The sequence below is a fragment of the Dama dama genome, chromosome 23 (assembly GCF_033118175.1).
Source record: "Dama dama isolate Ldn47 chromosome 23, ASM3311817v1, whole genome shotgun sequence".
NCBI classification, from domain to species: Eukaryota; Metazoa; Chordata; class Mammalia; order Artiodactyla; family Cervidae; genus Dama; species Dama dama.
Genome location: NC_083703.1, coordinates 75,622,301 through 75,643,807, shown reverse-complemented (window position 1 = coordinate 75,643,807; position 21,507 = coordinate 75,622,301). Strand labels below are relative to the sequence as shown.

Here is a 21,507-nt window from a genome sequence, read left to right as displayed (position 1 = left end):
GTACAGCCAGGTAAAGAAGTCCCTCTAAATCAGTTCATTTTTAAAGTTAAAGAAATCTGCTTTAAAAAGAAGTGCTCAGAGTAAAAGCTGAAGTCCCTCCAAATGCCCCAGGCACCTCCAAGACCGCACCTCCCGACCTGCCCTGCCGTTTGCTTGGTGCATCCCTGATGCCACGCTGGCTTTCTGCAGGAAGCCCCAGCCTTCGGACCTTTGAACTTCTTGGTTCCTCTCCCGAAATTCCCCCCCTCTGATGCTCACTTGGCTCACTTCCTCTCCTCCCACCTCTGCTCGGCCATCACCTGGCAGCCAGGCAGGCCTTGATCACCACCTGCACTCCCAGCCTGCCCTCCCCTAGCGCCTCCTCTGTTCTCCACTCTCTGCTTTATTTTTCTCCAAAGCTCCGGCGGTCATCTGACATGCTGGTTACACTTAGGTGCTGACCGCCTGTCCCCAGGCTGTGAGCTGAGTGAGGGGTGAGAACGGCCTGTGTGTTCTGCTCACTGCCCAGGTGCAGTGCCTGCAAGAGAGGCCAGCACACAGTAGGTGCTCAGCTAATGGAGCTTACACTCCAGGTGGAGGGTCGGTGATGCAGCCACAAGTCACAAAGTAGCTCTTTCATGACAAGAGGGGATAAGGCCTTGGAGGAGGAATATGGAGATCTGTGGGAGGGAAGTGCAGGCAGGCCTCATTGAGCTTGGAAGGTGGGAGTGGGAGCTGGGAGGGAAAGCCTCCTCTGAAGGGAGGCTGAGGCTGGAAAAGAATGAGTCCGGAAGAGCAAGGGGAGGAGCAAGGAAGGGAAGGGGAGGAGCCTTCCAGGAGGCTGGACTGGTATATGCAAAGTCTTCTAAGCTTTCCCTCTCCTGAACCCCTGTCTCAGGACCTTCCATCTTCTCATGTGTTTCATCCGCTGAGACCCTAAACATTTTTGCATTTCCTTAAAATCTGTTTCTGAGGCAGGAAGGGGGAAACCAGGTCCCCCAAATTAAGCTCTGTGACATTAACAATCCACTTCCCAGGCCCCTGGGTGGGGGGCGGCAGGCTCTCTGGGATGCTGTTGACAAGTCCAGACCCTGGACTTTAGCAGCTGTTTCTTTTCCAAGAACAGAGCTGCGGCCACCAGAACCCCCCTGCCCGTCTCCTCATGGGCCTGAGATCACAAAAGCAGGATTTTCTTTTTCATTAGCTTAATGCTGTCTTTATTAACTGGGAAGGGTTCCTGGAACATATGATCAGTGAGTATTAAATAAAACACACACGTGCACCAGCCCCCCCACCAGCCTGCCCTGATGGAGGGTCTCTGGGCTCCCGAGCAGTTGTCCCAGAAACAATGCAAGGCTACCAGGGGTGGCAGCCAAAGGCACGGAGCGGGGATTTGCAGAAGGAAATGACTCAGGATGCTTCTGTGATTTCTGAGTGGGAGTGGACCAGCGACCGAAGAGCCTGGAAAGGAGACAGGCTCAACAGAGAAGGGGGAAGCGCCCTGAGAGCTGCGTGGAGGAAGTACCTTTTTGGCTCCCTGCTCCTCTTCCACGCCATCGCCGATCACGATGTAGACAGCCTTTCTGCCGAACCTCTGCATTATCCTCTCGAAGCAGCTCTCCTTCCCTGCATGCACAGAAGGAAAGGAAGATGCTTGGTGAGGACCCGGGACTGCGGTGGATAATCACCGCTAATTAAGAGCTTCCTTCGTGCAGCCGTCTTCCTGAGGACCTGGGGTGAGTCATTTCATCCTTGAGCAAACCTGGAGGTGTCCCTGTCCCCAGGTGATGGGACGACAAGACAGAGGCCCAGAGCAGTTATGAGGCTGGTCCACCGGGACCCAGCAGAAAGGCAGAGCAGGGGTTTGAAACAAGCTCTGGTGTCTATGCAGCTGTCTGGTGTAAGAGCGATGGACCCGTTTTACAGATTAGACGTGAAGCCCCTAGAGGTGAGGCGATCTGCCCAGGGTCCCAGGGTTAGGAAGCACAAGTGTCGGGCTTCACGTGTCCGAGGGTGGGCAGCCTGGCGCCAGAGTGGCCCTCGTGTGATTCCCCGGTTTGTTTTTCTCTTGTTTCGTGTAGATGACCATCTTTTCATGTTTCCCTTCGTCCCAGGTGGCCAGGCAGCAGCATCAATCCTGCACACTGAATTCAGATCTTAGTTCATCCCGACCTTGTTGGCAAGTTTAGGAACAACCATCATAACAGAAGCGTGCTAATAGGGACAGCAATGACTCTGTGCTGGCGCCTGCTGAGCCCTTCACCTCCATCAGCATTTCTCAGCCTCGGAGTTCCTGACGTTTTGGGCTGGCTAATTTCTTTGCTGCCCTGAGCACTGAAGGACATCTAGTCCTTCTAGCCATCTCTGGTCTAGAACTTTAGTAAAGGCTCTGCTCTAAGGAAATGCTTCCAAAGTATATATTATAAATTGATTTTTCCTCCAGAAAATAACACAGGTAAAAATGTCTCATTAAAAACATGTTAACTAGATTTAGTGTTATTATACAATTTCAGGTGATACACACACACACACAAATCAAGACACAGTGCCCTTCTACCTCTCCCCCAGAAAAACCAATATTACTTGTCCTGATGACAAATGCTGCTGTTCACTTCTAGTTACTGAATTCTCTTATTTGATGAAAGCTCTGAGCCTAAGGTGTTTTCTCTGTTAATAAGGGAGATTAGCAAATATGAAAAAGTTGTTGAAACAGGATAACACTAAACTGAGACACTCTTCTTTAAAGAGCATTAAAAAATCGACAGTCTTCTGTGTGGGTTCAAGGTTAGGTTATTTAATGTACTACCTAAAATAAAACCACCTCATGTACCATCCTGGGGTGGGAAATGTTTTCCTCTTCTTTCTTAGTAATAGAATTTCCTGAGTTTTACCGGGGCTTAGCTATGTTCGGAGAAGGCAACGGCACCCCACTCCAGTGCTCTTGCCTGGAAAATCCCATGGACAGAGGAGCCTGGTAGGCTACAGTCTATGGGGTCGCTAAGAGTTGGACACGACTGAGCGACTTCACTTTTCACTTTCATGCACTGGAAAAGGAAATGGCAACCCACTCCAGTGTTCTTGCCTGGAGAATCCCAGGGATGGGGGAGCCTGGTGGGCTGCCATCTGCGCGGTCGCACAGAGTCGGACACGACTGAAGTGACTTAGCAGCAGCAGTAGCTATGGTCATTTAGCTGTGGACTACATTTCCCAGATTCCCTGGCAACTGGTTATGGCCACCTGACCAAGCTGGGCCAATAGGAGGTGAGTAGAAGTAAACCCCGCCCCCGGTGTTATTTTTAGAATACTGGACGTGCATGTATCACTCCTTCCTCTTTTCTCCCTTCCCATGAGCTGGAATGATAATATGGCAGATTCTGATTTGACTATATACATGAGAATAAACAACACAAGAGAAGACTCTACACATGGACATCAGCAGATGACCAACACTGAAATCAGATTGATTATATTCTTTGCAGTCAAAGATAGAGAAGCTCTATACAGTCAGCAAAAACAAGACCGGGAGCTGACTGTGGCTCAGATCATGAAGTCCTTATTGCCAAATTCAGACTTAAATTGAAGAAAGTTGGGAAAACCACTAGACCATTTGGGTATGACCTAAATCAAATCCCTTATGACTATACAGTAGAAGTGAGAAATAGATTTAAGGGACTAGATCTGATAGAGTGCCTGGTGAACTACGGATGGAGGTTAATGACACTGTACAGGAGACAGGGAGCAAGATCATCCCCAAGAAAAAGAAATGCAAAAAAGCAAAATGGCTGTCTGAGGAGGCCTTACAAATAGCTGTGAAAAGAAGAGAAGTGAAAAGCAAAGGAGAAAAGGAAAGATATATCTATTTGAATGCAGAGTTCTAAAGAATAGCAAGGAGAGACAAAGCCTTCCTCAGTGATCAGTGCAAAGAAGTAGAGGAAAATAATAGAATGGGAAAGACTAGAGATCTCTTCAAGAAAATTAGAGATACCAAGGGAACATTTCATGCAAAGATGGGCTCAATAAAGGACAGAAATGGCATGGACCTAACAGAAGCAGAAGATATTAAGAAGAGGTGGCAAGAATACACAGAAGAACTATACAAAAAATATCTTCATGACCCAGATAATCACGATGGTGTGATCATTCACCTAGAGCTAGACATCCTGGAATGTGAAGTCAAGTGGGCCTTAGGAAGCATCACTACGAACCAAGCTAATGGAGGTGATGGAATTCCAGTTGAGTTATTTCAAATCCTGAAAGATGATGCTGTGAAAGTGCTGCACTCAATATGCCAGCAAATTTGGAAAACTCAGCAGTGGCCACAGGACTGGAAAAGGTCAGTTTTCATTCCAATCCCCAAAAAAGGCAATCCCAAAGAATGCTCAAACTACTGCACAATCGCATTCATCTCACACGCTAGTAAAGTAATGCTCAAAATTCTCCAAGCCAGGCCAGGCTTCAGCAATACGTGAACCATGAACTTCCAGATGTTCAAGCTGGATTTAGAAAAGGCAGAGGAACCAGAAATCAAATTGCCAACATCCTCTGGATCATCGAAAAAGCAAGAAAGTTCCAGAAAAACATCTATTTCTGCTTTACTGACTATGTCATAGCCTTTGACTGTGTCGATCACAATAAACTGTGGAAAATTCTGAGAGATGGGAATACCAGACCACCTGACCTGTCTCTTGAGAAGTCTGTATGCAGGTCAGGAAGCAACAGTTTAGAACTGGACATGGAACAACAGACTGGTTCCAAATAGGAAAAGGAATACGTCAAGGCTGTATGTTGTCACCCTGCTTATTTAACTTATATGCAGAGTACATGATGAGAAATGCTGGGCTGGAGGAAGCACAAGCTGGAATCAAGATTGCCAGGAGAAATATCAATAACCTCAGATATGCAGATGACACCACCCTTATGGCAGAGAGTGAAGAAGAACTAAAGAGCCTCTTGATGAAAGTGAAAGAGGAGAGTGAAAAGTTGGCTTAAAGCTCAACATTCAGAAAACTAAGATCATGGCATCTGGTCCCATCACTTCATGGGAAATAGATGGGGAAACAGTGGAAACAGTGGCAGACTTTATTTTGGGGGGCTCCAAAATCACTGCAGATGGTGACTGCAGCCATGAAATTAAAAGACGCTTGCTCCTTGGAAGGAAAGTTATGACCAACCTAGACAGCATATTAAAAAGCAGAGACATTACTTTGTCAACAAAGGTCCGTCTAGTCAAGGCTACAGTTTTTCCAGTGGTCATGTATGGATGTGAGAGTTGGACTGTAAGGAAAGCTGAGCGCTGAAGAAAACTGTGGTGTTGGAGAAGACTCTTGAGAGTCCCTTGGACTGCAAGGAGATCCAACCAGTCCATCCTAAAGGAGATCAGTCCTGGGTGTTCACTGGAAGGACTGATGTTGAAGCTGAAACTCCAATACTTTGGCCACCTGATGCGAAGAGCTGACTCATTTGAAAAGACCCTGATGCTGGGAAAGATTGAGGGCAGAGGAGAAGGGGACGACAGAGGATGAGATGGTTGGATGGCATCACCGACTCAATGGACATGAGTTGGGTAAACTCTGGGAGTTGGTGATGGACAGGGAGGCCTGGCGTGCTGCGGTTCATGGGGTCACAAAGAGTTGGACACAACTGAGTGAGTGAACTGAACTGATGAGAATAAAATTAGAAGGGATGATAATGGGAAAATAAAATGGGAAGAACCTGGCTTCCTGGGTGAGTTTGAGAACAGAATCACTCCATCAGCCTGGATCACTCGCCTCTGGTCTGTTTGACATCTGAGAGATATTAGCTTTGGCCCTAATGTAATTAGGGTCGTCCCAAGGGTGCGGCTAGTGGTAAAGAGCCTGCCTGCCAATGCAGGACACAAAAGATGCAGGTTCGATCCCTGGGTCAGGAAGATCCCCTGGAGGAGGGCATGGCAACTGACTCCAGTATTCCTGCCTGGAGAATCCCATGGACAGAAGAGCCTGGTCGGCTGTGGTCCACAGGGTTGCAAAGAGTCAGACACGACTAAAGCGACTTAGCACACACATACATGCACTAATGTAATTAAACCCTTGTATTTGTGGGTATTTGTTAATAGCAGCTTTGTGCATATCTTAACTAATACACTTTGGAAAACTGCAAAACTAAGCAATTTCTCTAGATCAGAGGTTAATCCCAGTGAGTTATGAGGGTGGTTTGGGGAGTTTGGTCATACCTCTGGACAAATTCTTTAACTTCCCTCGTGTCATTAAACCTCTCATCCCGGCAGGCAAAATTGACCTTACCCTCCCCCTTTTGTAGGTCTAGGTTCCCCTTACCTGTCTTGGTTGCACTGTAGATGTTCTCAATAGGAAACACAGAACCCAATCCATACAGCAGGACTTTGGCCAGGGCAGGAATTAGTTGAGTGGTGGTGACCAGCACGTTGACACAATTGGGCCTGAGGACAAAGAAGACTGTGGGTCAGATCTCCGGGATAGCACAAGGAGTCTGTAGCTGAGCCTGGAGTCAGTGGGAATTCTGGTGAGGTTTGAGGCTCTGGCTAAGTCATCTTCAGGTGAGGGTGGATGGAGCTCCAGGATCCTCCAGCCATTCCTCTCTTTTAAGCCTGCCTGACACATTAAAATTGAATACAAGTATAATACTTCTATTTACAAATCAAATGCTTATTGCAAGGGTCACTAAAATAGCTACAGGGACCTACTGGAAATGTACCTGAGTGGTACTGACCTAGTGCAGGAGAGCAGGGAGAAGTGAGGACCGGGGTAAACTGGAAAGCACGTGTGGGTTCTGACCCCTCCGACCTGACATCCTCAGAACCTGCGGTTATGGATTAATCTTCCCTGTCTTTAGGGCCAAGTGTGTATCAGACAAAATGCATCAGTAGGATGGATTCAGCTCATGGGCTATCATTTTGTAACCATTCATAAGTTGGGTAACCCATTCACAAGTTTGTAACCCATTCTTATGTTGGGTCATAAGAATTATGCTGTTGGTACAGAGTAATTTGTTCTCTGCTGCAGGCGATTTTTTTTTTTTTTTTTAGAGCAAGAGGCAATTTATTAGGAACCCTAAAAATTGGAAACTGGACTCCCCTGACCTCACTAAAGGTCCACCAGGTGAACTGTGGCATCCTATAAAATGGTCTTCACAGGGCGATGTTGTGGCTGCAGGGTGTCGTGGGCAAGAGCAGACGGGAGAAGACAGACCTACGGACAGAAGTCTTCAGCTCTGTGGGCCCCTGCCTGAGTCTCTGCAGCTATTTGCTCATCTATGGGACAAGGTGTCCATGGTGCGGGCACATCCCAGCTTTATCAAATGTCTGGAAAATGTGCAATGGAGAATTTGGGGAGTCCGATTGTCCCAGTATGGAAGTGGAGGGGCCACCAGCCTCGAATGGGAGAAAGTTCAGTGGCACAAAGAAAAAATGGGGGCTCCCACCTACCGGGAATTGATGAGGTTTAGTGCCTTCAGAGAGTGGGTCAGCCAGAGATCAGTCAGAGCTTCCAGCTCAGCTCTGAGCTGTAGCCAGGTCTCTCTTTTGGGAGCTCCTATCAAGCCTGTGGACAAAGCAAAAAAGAAAATAGTTATCATTTTAGAGGTTTGGGGGGAGTAGGGTGACGGAAAGAGAGTTGAGCTACTGTAGTTTGAGGTTTCAAGTCAGGTGACACCCAAGGTCAACTTTAATCCAGTGACCTTAATTTTATTTTGAGATTGATAGGTTCAATGGATGGATTGATCATTCACTACCTCCCGGATGCTGACTTATTAAGCGTTTTCTCTTTGCATCCTGTATCTTACTCTTTTTCAGACACACTTACTGAAACCCTTAGGATGCTCCTGTCTATGGTGACCCCGGGCTGGAGGTCGCAGCCCTCACTGGGCTAGTTCTGTGATACAGAAATAGCTGGGGAAGGGGCAGCAGGAAGGGGGCCACCCACCGGTGTTCTGCCAGCCGCCAGCTCCTTGCCTGTTGATACACCAGATAATTTCCCCTGAGCTGAGGGGAAAGAAGAACAGCCCGACAGACGCCCTGGGCATTTCCTGGGGCTTAACTTGGATGAGGACCCGAGGGCCTCTGTTGGCTGACTCGGTCCCTGTCGCCCCTACCCCAAGCGCACCCGATTCCCTCCATCTGTGTGCAGAGATGGGTGAGCAGGCAGGGCCGGCCCCGAAGCTGACAGGCTTGGACGTGAGAGGCCATGAAGTGTGGGCAGAGGTGGGGAAGTCACCGGCCCAGGACCGGCTCTGTCGCCTGGGCTGAGAGACCCTGGGTGCCTTACTCAACCTCTCTGACCGCAGTTTCCACCTTCATACAACATGCGTGGTAAAAACTGATACCTGGCTTCCCTGGTGGCTCAGTGGTGAAGAATCCATTTACCAGTGTGGGAGACGCAGGATCGATCCCTGATCTGGATCCCACATGCCACCAGGCAACCAAGCCCATGCGCCACAACTACTGAGCCTGTGCTCTAGAGTCCTAGATAGCCGGTGCTTTGCAACGAGAAGCCCCCATCATGAGAAGCCCTTGCATCACAACTCGAGAGCTGCCCCCTGCTCTCTGCAAGTAGAGAGAAAGCCCGTGCCACAATGAAGACCCAGCACAGCCCAAAGTAAATAAATAGAAAAATTATTTAAAAGGAAGCTGTTACATTACAGAGATGTTGTGAAGAGCAAAACAACCATTAATATGAGACAAACAGCCTTCGTAACAGAGCCTAGCATGGAGGAAATGCTCAAGAAACATTCGCTATTGCCAGGACTGCAGCCTCAGACAAGACAGAAAATCTGTCCTGAAGAACTGATGGTCTATCCGCAGAAAGCAGACAACAGAGAACAATCTAAAAGACTCTCAAGCAAAACTGAAAGGAGCTAGTGATAAATGCTACTGTTTCCTGAGTGCCTACTGTATTCCAGGCACAGAGTCCTGCCTTTTGTATGCATTAACAACAAACCTTTCAGTCGCTAGGGAAGCAGAATTATTTTTATCCCCATTTCACAGACTTAAGAAACTAAGGCTCAGGCAGTTAGAAAGTGGCAGCGGTGGGACCAGAAGTGGGTTCTGTCCAGTTGGAGACCCTGAATTCTTCCTGGGACTCTGCTCTTTTCTGGGAATGGGGTCAAGGTGTAGATGGCAGATTCTATTATCTGCCTACTCAAATCTAATTCCCTTTACCGGCCAGTAGCTGGTTAGAGACACCGTGATAATAAAAAACATCCCCACGTGCCTCCTGGGGGAGAAGCAGTCTCACCTGTTAAGAGTCAAAGGCTTAGAGAATTCCAGAAATAGTGATCAAGGGCCTGGTCATTGGTGAACCCACCCTGCCTCCAGCCCCTTCCAGGTTCTTATTCAGTGTGATAAGCCAACGCTCTCCCGCCACTGAAGCTTTCACGACTTGGCTGCACAGTAGAATTGCCCAGGGGAACTCAGTAAGTCCCAATGCCAATCGGCAGGCAGGCCAAGAAAAGCAGAAGGGGAAATTCCTCAGGGGGTTCCAATATGAGCCAAGCTTGAGAACCAGTGTTTTCACAAATCACCTGGGAATCTTGTTAAAGACAGAGATCTGACTCAGTAGTTGCCTTGGGAGCGGCCTGGGCATCTACATTTCTCACAAGCTCCCAGGTGATGCTCCTGTGGCTGCTCCAGGGGCCACAATCTCAGTAGTGAGGGCTGAAGCCTGTGGTCCTCAAACTTTCAACAAGCAGCAGAACCACCTGGAGGGTCAGCTAAGATGCAGAGGGCCAGGCCCGCCCCAGAGCTGCCGATCTGACAGGTTTGAGGTGGGGACCACAGAATCTGCATTTCCAACAAGGCTCCGGGTGACCCTGAGGCTGCTGGTCCGAGGACCAGAGGTGGAGAACCACGGCGGGGCTGGAGGCGTGATCATGCATGGGCAGGACACGTCATCTCTTCCTCCGCTTCCCCAGACCCAAAGTGGGGATGATGAGATCCTAGCGCCCTCTCCCAGAGGGCGTCAGGAGGGCCACCCCGGGTGAGCCAGGGTCTGTGAGCCTCTCGGAGCCTGGTGCCGAGCAGGTGGGGTGTAAGTGACAGCATCCGTTCTTGATGAGTTCCCCTTGGTCCGGGGTGCGCCCGAGGCCCAGGCAGGCAGACCCCCTGAGCACCGTCGATGGCCCTCCCCCGGCCCGCTCACCGCCGACGTTGTTCTTGTAGGTGTTGTACATCTCCTTCACCCGCCGGTAGCGGAAGGCCAGCTTCCTCATCCAGTCCACGCCGCCGTGCACGCCGGAGCCCAGGCACAGGTTGGCTCCCGGGGCCGAACTGTGGAAGCCATCAGCGGAGAAGTTGTAGGTGCTGGGGAGACGGAAGAGGGAGAAGAGACAGGGTTACTGTGGGGAGGTGGGAGCTTCTCACCAGGAGACCCATGGGTGGGCTAATGTTTGACTATGTCCCCGAACATGTGAGGATGCTCTGAGTGCGTTCTGGGAAAAGCAGGGTCAGAGCTTTCATTAACTTCCCGAACAATGGTGGCATCCTCTGCTCCTGCCCAGGCAGCATCCATTCTCTTTCCTTCTGGTATCAAAGAACATCTCTGTTTTTTTTTGAGGAGCAGTCATTCTGTTCCCTGCATGCAGTGGCCAAGCCAAGGCCTCTCTCGCTCCCCTACTTTGGAATCTGAAACTGGAAAGGCAATTCCAAAAAGTGGTTGGCCTCGGTTCACCCCGAGAGAAGGGTCCAGAAGAAAATACCAGTGAGCTCTTGATACTCTGATCCCCAGATCTGCCCTGCTTCACATGCCTCGAAAGGCCTGGCTGCTAACCCTTTTCCCCTATGCTGTGAGCATCTCTATATCTTTCTATAGGCATTCCCTACGTTAATTTTATCTTTTAAACTAGGCAGAGTCAGACTTCTTTGGTGGCCCAGTGGTTGGGAATGCACTTGCCAATGCGGGGGACACAGGTTCAATCTCTGGTCCCAGAAGATCCCACGTGCTATAGAGCAGCTACATCCCCAGGCCACAACTACTGAGCCCGCAGGCTAGAGCCTGTGCTCCGCAACAAAAGCCACCTCAATGAGAAGCCTGCGCTCTGTGAGGAGTAGCCCCTGCTGGCCCCAACTGGAGAAAGCCTGTGCACAACGCTGAAGCCAAAAAAAAAAGAAAAACTCAGGCAGAGTCGATTGCTGGTACTTTGCAGACAGAACCCTCCGTCAGCATGAAGCATGCCCTGGGGACACATCAGAGCGTCACAGGAAGTTAATGACAGGATGGCAGCTGGGAACCAGAAGGGGGAGTTGTGGGCGATTTGTCACCTCCAGCAGCTACGGCATGAGAGGGAAAACCCCAGCTCTCACGGAATACCATTTTCTTTCCCTCCACCGGAAGCCTGGTACAGGTCTGCAAAATCATGGGACGTCACAAGGCAGTGTGTGGACCAAACTTCCAAAGTGAAGGTCTCTTCAGAGAGAGAAGGCCTGGGTGGGGGGTGGGGACCAGCTCAGCGTGGTACCAGGGCCTCTCATTCAGGGGGTTGGCTGACGTTTTTCTCTTCCTATTATTTTGTTGTTTCTGGATTTTCTCTGATGAGTTTAAGGGTGGAGACGTGATGCACTAGGCATAAAACAACACTGGGGAATTGTACCTTAGGTATTCCCAGTTCAACGCCAGTGCTGCGACAGAGAAAAGGGAATTTGGAAATGTGAAGCGCTGGGTCATTCTCTCCTGTGTGTGGGGCTCAGCCTGAATATCAAACTGGTGACGACAAAACCCCTGCAGGATCCACAGAGATGCCTTGCGTGATGCCTCAAATTCAAAAGCAAATTTCACCACAGGGGCAGGCGGCCCAGGAGGACACTGACTGGGGTGACTTAATCTGAAGGGGTTCAACTGCAGACACTGGGATTCTCTCCAGAGGAGGTTGGATGGACAATCCCAGAGATACCAGCGGGCTGACAGAAGCTGTTCTTCAGACAAATTCTGGCCCATATGTCCATAAACACACACACACACACACACACACACACACACACACACACAAACACATTCACCTGGGTCATTTTTCACAGACATTTGTGAGTGTGTACAAGTTTGGAAGCAAGTAAGTCATAATATCAGCAAGTGGTGAGTTGGAGATGGTAGGAATAGGGGTGATCACAGTCTCTTGTCTGCTTTTTACTGAATTACTCAGATTTAAAAAGATGAGGAATTCCCTGGTGGTCCAGTGGTTAGGATCCCATGCTTTCACTGCTGAGGGTGTGAGTTCAATCCCTGGTTGGGGAACTCAGATCTCGTAAGCTGTGTAGCATGACCAAAGAAATAAAAAATAAATAAAATACAAATATAGATTGTGTGTAATTAACTTGCTTGACCACTAGCTTGATATCATGGTATTTAACATAGGAACTTCTGAGATCCTGAGAAGATTACTAAAAAATGTTTTCTGCATGGAGATGAGACGTGGCTGTTCTAACAACTTGCTTGCGTGACGCTGGTCCCAGAGCTGACACCTGCGTCTCCCAGCGGCTCTCGGTTAACCCGAGACTCTCCTCCCCACCATCCCTGAACCACAAGGGAGCCTCCCAGCAGGTGTGACACAGTGGATGCCGACCCCAGAAGTCCTGCAGAGCTGGGACCATCTCCCCTGAGGACTGGGAAGTGAAATCATGGAATCCTTCCTCTTTCCCACAAAAGATGCCAGTGGGTTTGCTACACAGAGGTGTTGCTATTGCTTTTTTCTCAGCCCCTCCCTTGGGTGGCGATGAGCAGGGGCTAAAGAGAAATAAAATACGCCAAACTAGTGAAAGGGAGCAGACAACATCTAATCAAACGGACAGAGAGCCATTTCGTAAGGGTTACTCACTGTGCTGGGCACTTTTTGAGCACATTCTTAACCTGATGAGAAAGGAGCTATGTGACTTTATCCCATCAGGGCTCCTCTTTTCTAGAACCGACACTTTTTCTTTTTCCACCTGAGAATTTTGCTTCATTGGGTGTTTGGATAAATACAAGGTTACTTCTTATCTGAGTGACCACCACTATGACTAATATTACATGGAAATCATTACATAGCTTGTTGTATGTAAGGTCTCTTACTCTGGATTTTTTTTAGATTTTTAACTCATTAGTTTTATCAAGTAAAGGGAATTTTGTAAGCGTTTTTTTCAATTGACACAGTAAGGGAAAATATTTTGGATATTTCACAATATTTTATGAAAAATATTAAGACACTTTTTCCTGAAATTTAAGTTTCACATTTTGGAGTAGTATTTAAAACCACTGATATGAACAGCCTGATGAATGATATTCAACTATAATTTTTTTGCACATGTTGGGAAAATACATATTTTTTATGAAAGTCAGTGGGTTTTGATAAATTACAATACAATGACCATGTCCCTAGGAAGACAAATTATAAGAGGGAATGTTCATAAGGTTTGAAATACAAATCTTGTTCCTAAGGAGAATCATATGCCCCAAGAACCACACTTTTTGCCACATGCTCCTTCCTCTCTACCGTCAAGGTTCTCACCTTGCGAGAGAATTTTGCTTTTTTATTTAATTTCTATCAACCTCTTTTCCCTTTTTTTTAAGAGTCTGTGGAAGAACAGCTTCAGACCAGTTCCCATCCAGTGGTCGGAGCACTGCAGTCTCCAGTAGGCACAGAGGGCATCTGTGTGACTTTAGACCAGTCTGTGACCTTGGTTGAGTGGCAGTGAACTTGGGGGCTGGAGCATCCCTTCACCCTAACATTCCTCCTTTTCAAAAGTGGCTTGTTCTTCTTTTTCAAACTCTTCTGGATCCCTGGAGAAGCAGAGATCAGGCAAGACCTCCTGGGTACTCACGGGAGATGGTACCACACACGTGCAGATGGACCAGTATCCACTGCATCAGACCCGCTGGGGAAGCTCCCTTGGTATTGCAGGGACGGCTCAGAGGAGAGTCTGTGCTGCGCAGGGCAGCGGTGGGTGTGTTAACCTGGTCGCCTCCTGGATACGCGGGTGTCAGCTCTGGGATTGGTAGCCACCAGTAGCCGCTCCCTGGGTAGTGCAGAAAGGCTAGAGGATTTACTCTCGAAAACCGCTGACTCGAAACTCAGAGGACCCCAGGGGAGATGGCTGGATGTTCTGCCAAGAGGTGGAGGGCAGGGCAGGGTGTCCACCAATCCTGCCTCTCCCACTTACCAGCTTGGGCTGGTCAGGTCGGGCAGGTTACTTAACCTCTCTGAACCTCCTGTTCCCCAGTGTAACATGAGGATGATGAGAGCCACTTTTTCCTAGTTGCTGTGAAGGTGCAATGAGGTAAGCCACGTGAAGCATCTGGAACAGGGCATGGCGCAAGATAAGGATGGTACCACTGCTGGTTTTTACTGTTGGGTTTCTTTTTTTAATTAATTATTTTTTGGCCACCTTTGTGGCATGTGGGATCTTAGTTCCCCGACCAGGGATCAAACCTGTGACCCCTGCCTTGGAAGCAGAGAGTCTTAACCATTGGTCCACCAGGGCAGTCTCCATTTTTACCATTAACTGAGAAGAAAAAAAGGGGGGGCATTTGATGCCTAGCACACAGTAGGTCCGTAACAGCTATTTCCTGAATGAACACATGGGGAATTTGGCTCCTAGGGGCAAAAAACACCCTTGGATTGTGCATTCTTGAAGTGCGGTACCAAAAGCTCAGCTTGAGTCAGGGTTCAGAGGGGCACTGCTTTTGATTCCAAGCCAGCTGCTACAGCAGAAAGGATGAAAATGGAACACTGGTTGCTCATTGTGCTGAAAGGGAGAGTGGTTCCCAGGGATGACTTCATGGAAAGGACACAATTAGCCTTGATCTGGGATTTATTTACTCCATAAATTGAGCAGTCCTGGCGGGCACTGGAGCCTGGTCCTGGCCAGGCCTGACTGCAGAGGATTTTCTGAATGGCTAATTAAAGCGAAGCAGGCGATGTCCACCGATCACTTCTAATTGTGCAGGGCTTTGAAAAGACTTGCAGGGCTCAGTAACAGAAACTTTGATTTCTTTTTTTGGGGTAAGTTGGAAGACACACCTCAGAAGCTAATGCTAAGCAAAATTAGTATGAATGGCCCACAAGCAAAACATCGTTTTGGTCTCACAATACTTTTGATGGGCCGAGAGGTGCTGAATTGTGATCATTTTGATAAGCACAGATTAATGAGGGTTCTGTTTTTATAATGGGCAGGCTTGGAACATTCCTCAGCCACATTCTTCAGAAAGCTGTCTCATTTTGAGCAGTTGGGGACCTTATTTCTGGAATTCATGTCCTAGGAGTGTTTCCCCTAGAAACCAACATACCATTTATTCATTCAAGAAATATTTTTGAGTATTGACTGTGTCGATCTTATACTAAATAATATATATGTATATATATGTTAATGAGTGCAGTCAATCCTTGGAAAAACGTGAACTAAAGTCTTGATGGTAGTGATTCTGGGAGGCAAGATTAGAAGTGATGTATGACAGTTTTTACAATATGCATGCATTACTTTATTCCATTCTTATAATATTTTAATGCTCTATTTTTTGCCGTGCACATGCAACTTGTGGGATCTTAGTTCCCCGACCAGGGACTGAACCCATGCCCTCATGCATGCATTACTTTAGTAAGCAGGGGAAAAAAAAGACCCACAAAGAGATAAGCAGAAGCAGCGTCACAGGGAATTTGTGGAAAGCTCAGCCCCAGTGATTTGAGATGATGTGGAAGAAAAGCTGCAGGGTCGGGGGCACAGTTGTGCTTTTTGAGTTCAGAGAAACACAAGTTCCAGCTATGGTGGAGGCAGGCACACCCTGCCCTGACAACCAGCCTCCTCTCTGCATCCCAGTGATAGGTGAGCTTGATTCTCAATCCGAAGGGGCATTTTTGACTCCCCGAATTCCTACCTTAAATCTTGCCCATTGTCATCAGATGAGACATCGTCCACGTGGATCTGGTCACAATCCTATGGAGAATTTGGCAAGAAGAGAAAAAGGGAGATACGTGACTGGTGAAGCTGATGCAGCCTTTGAGAGCTGATTTCATAAGCTGGAGGGTGAAGGAGCACTGCACTGGGAGTCAGGAGTCCTGAATTCTAGTCCAGACTTTGCTACTAAAGGTTGGGTTACCTTGGGTTAAGTCTCATCCTCTTCTGCCTTTGGTTTCCTTATGAAGGAGCTGGTTGGCTATAAGCGGTGGTGATGACTGTGTAATTTATCACGCACAGCCTGACAGTTTTGCAGTGTAAAGGGGGCTGCTATTAGTAATACACTGGAGGACAGCCACAAAATAGGACCAATCCAATTCCCCTCTGTCCCCAGGCACACCAGGGCCTATGGATACCATGGCCATACAGTGGAAGCCTCTGTTCTGTTCAAGGTGTTTCCTCTGTGTGGAGGGCTTTCTGCTTTCCGCTGCTTAGTGAACCTTGCATTCTTCAAGCATTAGCTTCAGGAGATGCCCCCTGCCCAAGTTCCCCTCTGTGTCCCACCATCTGTGACCATCATTTATTGAGCACTTACTATGTGCCAGGCATATAGTTTGGGCTTCCCTGGTGGCTCAGAGGGTAAAGCGTCTGTCTGTCTGCAATGCAGGAGACCTGGGTTTGATCCCCTGGTGGGGAAGATCCCCTGGAGAAGGAAATGACAGCCCATTCCAGTACTCTGGCCTGGAAACTTCCACGGACTGAGGAGCCTGGTAGGCTACAGTCCATGGGATCGCAAAGAGTCACACACGACTGAGCAACTTCACTTCTACTATGTGCCAGGTTACCCTTTCAAGCGCTGGCCATTCAACAGATTTTAGTAACAAGCTGCCAGCCACCACTCATACATCTCTCAGTTCTCTTTGCAGAAATACCTCAACGCACGGCAGTTAAGACGGAGAGGAGGGGATGACATTGGTGGGCACGTGACCCAGGTTCAGCCAATCAGAGAGACCCAGGGTCCTCGGGCCACAGTGATTGCTTCAGAGATGAGGGTGTGGTCTCAGGTGGACCAATGAGAACCAGCCCTGGGGCTTCTGAGAAAGAGGAGCTCTCCTTTCCCTGGGGCTGCTGGATGGTGGGGTTAAGCCTGGGGCTGTTAGAGGAAAGCAGGTCTGGGAGCTGGAGAGAGGGACGAGGTTCGATCACATGACTCGCTCTATCCTGCCGCAACTGAGAGGGGGCCACCCTGACCACTATAGTAGGCTGAACCACAGCCCCCAAAGATGTGTTATGTCCTAATCCCAGGAACCTTACAGGGCAAAAGGAATTCGGTAAATGTGATTAAGTTAACCATCTCGAGATGGGGAGAGTATGCTGGCTGGGTCCTGAATTTAATTACAAGGGTCCTTGCAAGTAAGAGGCAGAGGGGTATTATTTGATGACAGACAAGAGAACTGGAGTGAGGTGCATTGAAGGTAGAGAAAGAGGCCACAAGCCAAGAAATACAGGTAGCTGCCAGGAGTCGAAAAAGGCAAAGAAAGAGTTTCTCCCCTCAAAGCCTCCAGAAGAAACCAGCTCTGCCGACATCTTTGGCCCAGTGAAATGGATTTTGGACGTTTGACCTCTAGAACGGTGTTGTTTTAAGCCACTAAGTGTGTGGGAATTTGTACAGCCGTCATAGGAAAGGAATACACGGACTTTTCTGTTTAAGGAAGTGGAGAGGGGTTTCCTGCAGTTGGCAACCAAGAGGCAAGAGTGAGGCCAGTGTCCCCAAGGAAGCCACAGGCAAGTCCCACCAACCCTGTGGAGAGCTCCACCTCCATCATCAAGTACATTCAGGGGAAAGATCCATAAGGCAAAAATCACGAGCGTGCTGGGCTTGCCACCATGGTACTGATCAGAGCTCAGGCTCTGGAATCTGATCGCCTGGGTTTGGATCCTGGATCCAACCACTGCCTAGCCGTGTGACCTTGAGCAAATGACACAGCCATCCTGAACCTCAGAGGTCAGACTGGCAAATGGAGGTAATACCAGAACCTGCTTACATGGCTGAAGAGAGAAGAAACGCCTGGTGCTAAATAAATGGTAGCTTTGATTATTGTGTTAAGATTGGTAAACATTGGCATTGGGGTTTTTGCAAGACAATTTCAGGGGGTAGAGACCTCCTAGTGAAGACTGTTAGAGAGAGGAGACACAAATGGAACTCTGAGCCTGACCTCTGAGAAAAAAACTGGTTCTCACATCCCTGGATTCCTGACAGGAGGAGACACGCTGGGGAAAAAGATGGTGCTATCAACATTTTGAGCAGGTTTCTTTTTACACAAGGAGGAGGCTGGAATTTATCTTTGAGGACAGGAGCTTTGCTGGGGGATAATGGGACCACCTTCCCATCACTTGTGAAAGATATACAGAGGAAACCTGGTTGTCACGGAGACGCCGGGGGCAGGGTGGGGACAGTCGCACCTGGGGAAGCCTGGGCGGCTTTGTGGGGATCAAGGTCGGAACCTAGAAGAAGGGGTGGTGTGGCGCTGATCCCTCCCTGGCCTCCTCAAGGGGCTGTGGACTGGAAGGGGGTTTGCTGAAGCCTTTGGCTTGGAAAGAGGTTTGTGCCCAGAGTCCCTGGCCTGCTTTGCCCACAGTTCTGAGGCAGCGACAAAGTAGGACTTGCGGGGTCCTGTGGCAGGGGACCTGGCGTGTCTGAGGTCCCTGGGGGTGGCTGGTGCGTGGACACGCCTGGATGGCAGCAGCAGCAGAGGGTCCACCTAGGGGCTTCCTTGGGGTCAGCCCTGGGCAGAGGGCAGACAGGCCAGAGGGCAAAGGACATGGCAGACGCTCAGCGGTGACCCCAGTAGTGGTAGCAGCAGTACAAAAAAGTGGGAAAAAGGAAACCTGGGAGGGCGCTGAGTGACCGCTCTTTGAGCCAGCAGACATCTGGTTTACTACTTATGATTCCATATCGCCTTTCTTTCCACGCACCCAGGATTCTAATCTCTTGGTATAATTGATCCCTGTCCCTGAGACGGCGTGTCCTTTCCTAAAGAGCTGTGATGGCATACCTCCAATTGAAAAGGTTCTATAATCACATTATCTAATACAGTAGCAATCAGCCACATGTGGTTCTTTATAGTTAGTCAATTAGAGTTAAATAGAGAACTTCCCTGGTGGCCCAGTGGTTGAGCACCTGCCTGCCAATGCAGGGGACAAGGGTTCGATCCCTGCTCCAGGAAGATCCCACATGCCACGGGGCAACAAAGCCTATGTGCCCCAACTACTGAGCCCACGCACCCTAGAGCCCAGGCTTCACAACGAGAGAAGCCACTGCAGTGAGAAGCCTGTGCACTGCAATGAGAGAGTAGCTTATGTTCGCTGCTGCTGCTAAGTCACTTGAGTCATGTCCGACTCTGTGCGACCCCATAGACGGCAGCCCACCAGGCTCCCCCGTCCCTGGGATTCTCCAGGCAAGAACACTGGAGTGGGTTGCCATTTCCTTCTCCAATGCATGAAAGTGAAAATTGAAAGTGACATTGCTCAGCCGTGTCCGCCTACAACTAGAGAAGGCTGTGTGCAGCAGTGAAGATCCAGTGCGGCCCAAGAAAAACAAATAAAATAAGTTTAAAAATTCAATAGAAAATTCAGTTCCTTAGGTCTGTTTCATGGGCTCCGTAGCCAAATGGAGCCAACGGCTACCATACTGGATGGTGCATGTTTCCCATCATTGCATAAAATTCCACCGGAAGCGCAGCTCCGGAGGGATAAAGGAACAGGGTGGACAATTTCACTGCTGTGTTGACAGGTTCAGTTAGGGGAGAGCTTGCAAGCTGGCCAGGAGATGTACCTCATGTAGCCCAAACTGTCTTAAAACAGTAAAACATTTTTTGGAACAACAGCCGTCTCTCTCCCTGCCTCTCTCCCTCACTTCCCCTTCTTCCTTCCTCTCTCCCTTCTTCTCCCTCTTTCTCTGTCTCTCCAGATTTTCTGCTACTTTGAGAATTTACATGCTCTGGCAAGGCAGGGCTTGCATGCCTCTGTCCTGACCATCCACAGCCTCTACTGGGTTTTCCTCACTTTGCCTCACCTGGGCCCCCGTGGGCATCCTCATTTGAGACCCCTGAGCCAGAGCAATGTCATCTAGATGGAAGGACCCTAGGGCCTGCCATCCTAATAGGTTAACGAAGACTGTATTGAAAAGCCAGTGCTGACTTCCGAGACCCAGGCACCGAGGAGAAATTAATAGCAGATTTCCCCCCAGTCCGTTCCTTTGCCTGAAATTGGAAAAACACCGCCCAGTGGCCCCCGGTCCTTCCCTCAGGCTTGAAAGCTGCTCTGGGGGGTCACCCAGGCTCTCGGGCCCCCCGGGCAGGGTTCCCTGCACTTTCCCTGACGTCAGGGGAAAGGCATGCGGGAAGGCTCTGGTTTTCTCATCTGCCGGGGATTGTTGGGGGCGCTGAAGTGCGACAACAGTAGCGATCACATTTCGGGCTTAATAAAATACCATGACGCTCAGCGAGACGCTACCTCATACCCCGCCAGCTGACCTGGATCGAGTTACCTGCCGAGCCGGCACCAAGGGGAGTGGGACAGGGCGGAGGACGCGAGGATGGGGCTGGGTCCTGAGGGAGAGGACCCCCGGCTCCTCAACGGGGCTGCATGGGGCGGGGGCAGGCTTCTCAGGCTGAGGATCCAGCTTCTTACTGCCCAGGGTGCCTCTGGCCTCTCTGCACTCCAAGTGTGACTCTAATTTTGGTGGGGGTGTCTGAGCGGGAATGCCCTTCCAAGACAGAGTGGGGGGTTCCTGCGGCCTCGACGCTGGTGAGGCGCAGTGGTGCCGAGGACTGACACTTTCTGACCCAGAGAAACACACACCAAGAGTCCTGCGCAAGGAGGCCGGTCAGTTCAGTGAGAAACTGGAATCACCTGCGGTTCCCTCAACTGGGTCAGGGCGGAGTGAACTGTGGTATATCCATTCAGGGGACTCCTACCCGGCCGCTCAGAAGGAAGAGATTGTTAGGTTAGCACAAAGACGTCCTGCAGCGCAAAAAGCAGCAGACTAGAGAACGAGACAGCCAGTATCACCGGGGTCTACACTGGTTAAAAACCACCGGGCTGCAGAGTCAGACACGACTGAGCGACTGTGAACAGAACTGAAAAACAAAATGAGATACTATATACGAATGTATCCATACACATAAATGAAGATGGAAAGATCTGGAAGATCATAAATCTGATTGGAAACAGGTACTTATCATGTCAAAGGGAAAGAGAATCTTGGGAAAGTCTCCCTTGCCACTCCCACCATGGTCTAAGCCATGATTACCTCCTACCTACACCAGGGGGCAGCAAACTATGACCTGGGGGCCAAATCTGGCTGGCCACCTGTTGTATAAATAAAGTTTTATTGGAACACTGCCATGTGCATTCATTTACTTACGGTCTGTGGCTGATTCTGTCCTACAACCGGAGAAGTGAGTAGTTGAGACAGAGACAGTCTGACCCTGAAAAACTTAAAATATTTACTCTCTGGCTCCTGACAGAAGAAGTTTGCAGACCTCTGACTCAGACTATTACGATCACCTCTTCATTTCTATACCCTCCACCTTTCCAGCCTAGCTTCCATCCAGCAGCCAGAGGGATCCTGCTAAACCCTAAGTCAGATCCTGGCC

At 49.2% G+C, this 21,507-nt stretch overlaps 1 protein-coding gene across 7 annotated transcripts in view; it reads right to left on the bottom strand.

Annotated features, from left to right (window-relative positions):
- The window catches only part of EYA2 (EYA transcriptional coactivator and phosphatase 2), a 253,772-nt gene that overhangs the window by 8,808 nt on the left and 223,457 nt on the right, over window positions 1-21,507 (bottom strand). For all 7 annotated transcript variants that reach the window (XM_061127413.1, XM_061127417.1, XM_061127414.1 and 4 more), the window contains 5 exons: window positions 15,828-15,886; window positions 10,131-10,291; window positions 7,421-7,535; window positions 6,294-6,415; window positions 1,505-1,605 (listed from right to left, as the gene is read on the bottom strand). In XM_061127413.1, coding sequence (XP_060983396.1) covers window positions 1,505-1,605; window positions 6,294-6,415; window positions 7,421-7,535; window positions 10,131-10,291; window positions 15,828-15,886 — 558 coding nt within the window. The remainder of the gene's footprint in view (window positions 1-1,504; window positions 1,606-6,293; window positions 6,416-7,420; window positions 7,536-10,130; window positions 10,292-15,827; window positions 15,887-21,507) is intronic.